This window comes from Blennius ocellaris, assembly GCF_963422515.1.
Source record: "Blennius ocellaris genome assembly, chromosome: 7".
NCBI lineage: Eukaryota > Metazoa > Chordata > Actinopteri > Blenniiformes > Blenniidae > Blennius > Blennius ocellaris.
Window position 1 is genome coordinate 1,658,457 of NC_137656.1, and position 2,500 is coordinate 1,660,956.

Genomic DNA, 2,500 nt, shown 5'->3' on the forward strand with positions numbered 1-2,500 from the left:
ATAAACAATACAAAACAGTAAGCAATTCCCAAAATATACACAAAAGTAATACAAACAAGTGCTCCCTCAAATACTATTTACATAATGTGTGTGTGCTTGTATAGGAAATACTAAGTGTGACTTGGTTCTGTTTGTGGAGGAAACAGAGGAGAAAGGAAATAGTTTGTATCGGAACATAGAAAGGAGCAAAAAGAGGGGAAAAAAAGTGAAAAATGATCCATTTTTGTAGAAATTGAACGAGTTTGTTTTGGAATCGAGGTTCTATTGTCATAAACTCAGGGACTGAGATTCTGTAATAATATAGTCAGACGGGCAGATTTTTCCAATTGACGTCTACTGAGATTTCTTTTTGATCTCCAGTTTTGTGAGGATGGCTTTCTCTGCGGCGGCTCGGGCTTCAAGCAGTAGTTTAGTATGTGGTGAGTGGAGGGTGAGAGTTGAGAAGGTGAGTTCTGTGTGTTGTTTTGTATTGTTGTCAGTTGTAGATTTGCATTTGTAGACCGTACTGTAGATGTTGTTGCATATCTGAGTCCAGAAGCTGGCGTCAGGTCCGGTTCCCATCTTTTCATCCCGGCTTTAGCTTTATCAGTATCACACACATTCTAATAGTTTTATGGTTTTAGCACGATTCCAACGCAGGCTGAGGTTTGGGCTGGTTTTTATTGAGGTGTGTGTTGTTGTTTTTTGTTACGGTTGCTTGGGCTGCAAACTGAGTGAGACCTGGCAACCCGGCTTGCTGACCGAGAAACCTCCCGGTCCGATCACGGTCAGGACGGGCCGGAGGGTCGCGTTTCAACGAACACGCAAAAAGAATCGGAAATCGGAATTCAGTAGTTTTTCATTTCATTTTCATTTTATTATTTATTTCATTCATTTAAAACGACGCAACAGCAGCATTTCATATGAATGAAAAGGAGCAGAAAGAAGTCAAACTTCTAATGTTCTGCCCCTCATCAACAACTAAATCATTTACAGATCATTTCATTCACATGCAGCGTTCTTTTTCCAAGGACATCAAACACAAGATAAATAAATAAGGTTGATCTGCTGCTCCGCAGTGTCGTATTTCTGTAACATTGACAATTTAAGTTTCTTAACACATCAATGGGAACTTAGAAGTTTTAATTTTACAATCAAGACTGTTCCACAGACCGACTCCTTCACTGAGATGCATTTTTCCATTACGGCCGATTGAAACCTGGGTTTTGTAAAAAAAAAACCTCAGTTCCTTTCACTTCATATCTACTTTTTCTCTCTTGGCGAATCTGTTTTGCAATTTGTTCGGTAGCTTCATGAAGCAATAATTAATTAAAGAAGTCATTTATCTGTGGCTTTGGAGAAACACATCCTCAATTTTTCGTACGAGGCGTGACGCTCCGACCTTCGTCTCTATTGATTCCTCGCTGCCCTTGAGCACCGCATACTTCAGGGTTTTTGGCCTGACGGCAGGCGGCCTGTGGTTTGGCCGGGGAGAAGCGTCTCACTCAGGATTGACTCCGGTTCCAGAGTTTTAGTCTCTGCCTGTTGTGTCGGTGCCGGGGGGGGGGGGGGGGGGGGGGGGGGGGGGGGGGGGGGGGGTCACTGGAGTTCAACCTCCACCTCTGTACCTCCTTTGCTGGTTTCTTTGTTTTTTAAAGAACAACGTCGACCTCAATGCTTCAACGAGCCACAAGAAAATCATGCTCGTTTGTTGAGTTGAACGACTTCTTGTGATTAAATCCCCCCAAAAGACTCGGGGAATTCTTTAAAAACGCAAGCACCCTGAACATTCTGAACACGCCGACTCGGCGGCTCGCTGCTCGTCTCTGGATAGGAAGTGACGGGTTTGTCACTTCCACTCGCCGGCTGCCCTCGTTTGATAAGAGCTTTGTTTCCATGGCAACGTCGGTCAGAGCCTGTCGTGGACCCTGCGTCTCATTGAGCTTTGTTTCCATGGTAAGCATCAGTCAGACGGTGTGGAGCTGTGACTGAACTATACGGCTTGACGCAACAAAACGAATTTATCGAATTTGTAGCTACAAATGATTTATATTTTGAAAATTCAAGTCCCCCCCCCCCCCCCCCCCCCCCCCCCCCCCCCCCCCCCCCCCCCACCAGATTTTCGTCATTTCGTCATCTCCTGTTCTGGTTCTGTTCGGTTCCGGTGTGTTGTTTTTTTTCCTGCTCAGTAGAAACACTAAAGTCCCCCCCCCCCCCCTCTCCCTCCCCGACAGAGCTCGACTCAGGAGATCGGCGAGGAGGCGGAGGAGGACGCCATCTTCACCATCACGCTGCGGAAGGTGCAGCTCCACCAGTCGGCCAGCAAGGGGCAGCGGTGGCTGGGCGTGGAGACGGACTCGGCCCTCAGCCTGTACGAGACCTGCAAGGTGCCGGACCATCAAGGCGGGGGACGCTGGAGAGGCTGGTGGAGTACATGGTGTCCGCCTTCAGGGGGAAGGACTCCACCTACGTCACCATCTTCCTGTGCACGTACCGCTCCTTCGCCTCCACCAAGCAGGTC

The 2,500-nt window shown here is 47.5% G+C and overlaps 1 protein-coding gene across 1 annotated transcript in view; it reads left to right on the forward strand.

The window, feature by feature from the left end:
- LOC308132103 (ral guanine nucleotide dissociation stimulator-like) overlaps positions 1–2,500 on the forward strand; it is a gene marked incomplete at its 5' end in the record, with an annotated part of 26,104 nt that overhangs the window by 10,562 nt on the left and 13,042 nt on the right. Inside the window, 3 exon segments of the mRNA XM_080499071.1 lie at positions 2,214–2,369; positions 2,371–2,385; positions 2,387–2,500. The exon segment at positions 2,387–2,500 is cut by the window's right edge and continues 20 nt beyond it. Of these exon segments, the coding sequence (XP_080355197.1) occupies positions 2,214–2,369; positions 2,371–2,385; positions 2,387–2,500 (285 nt within the window).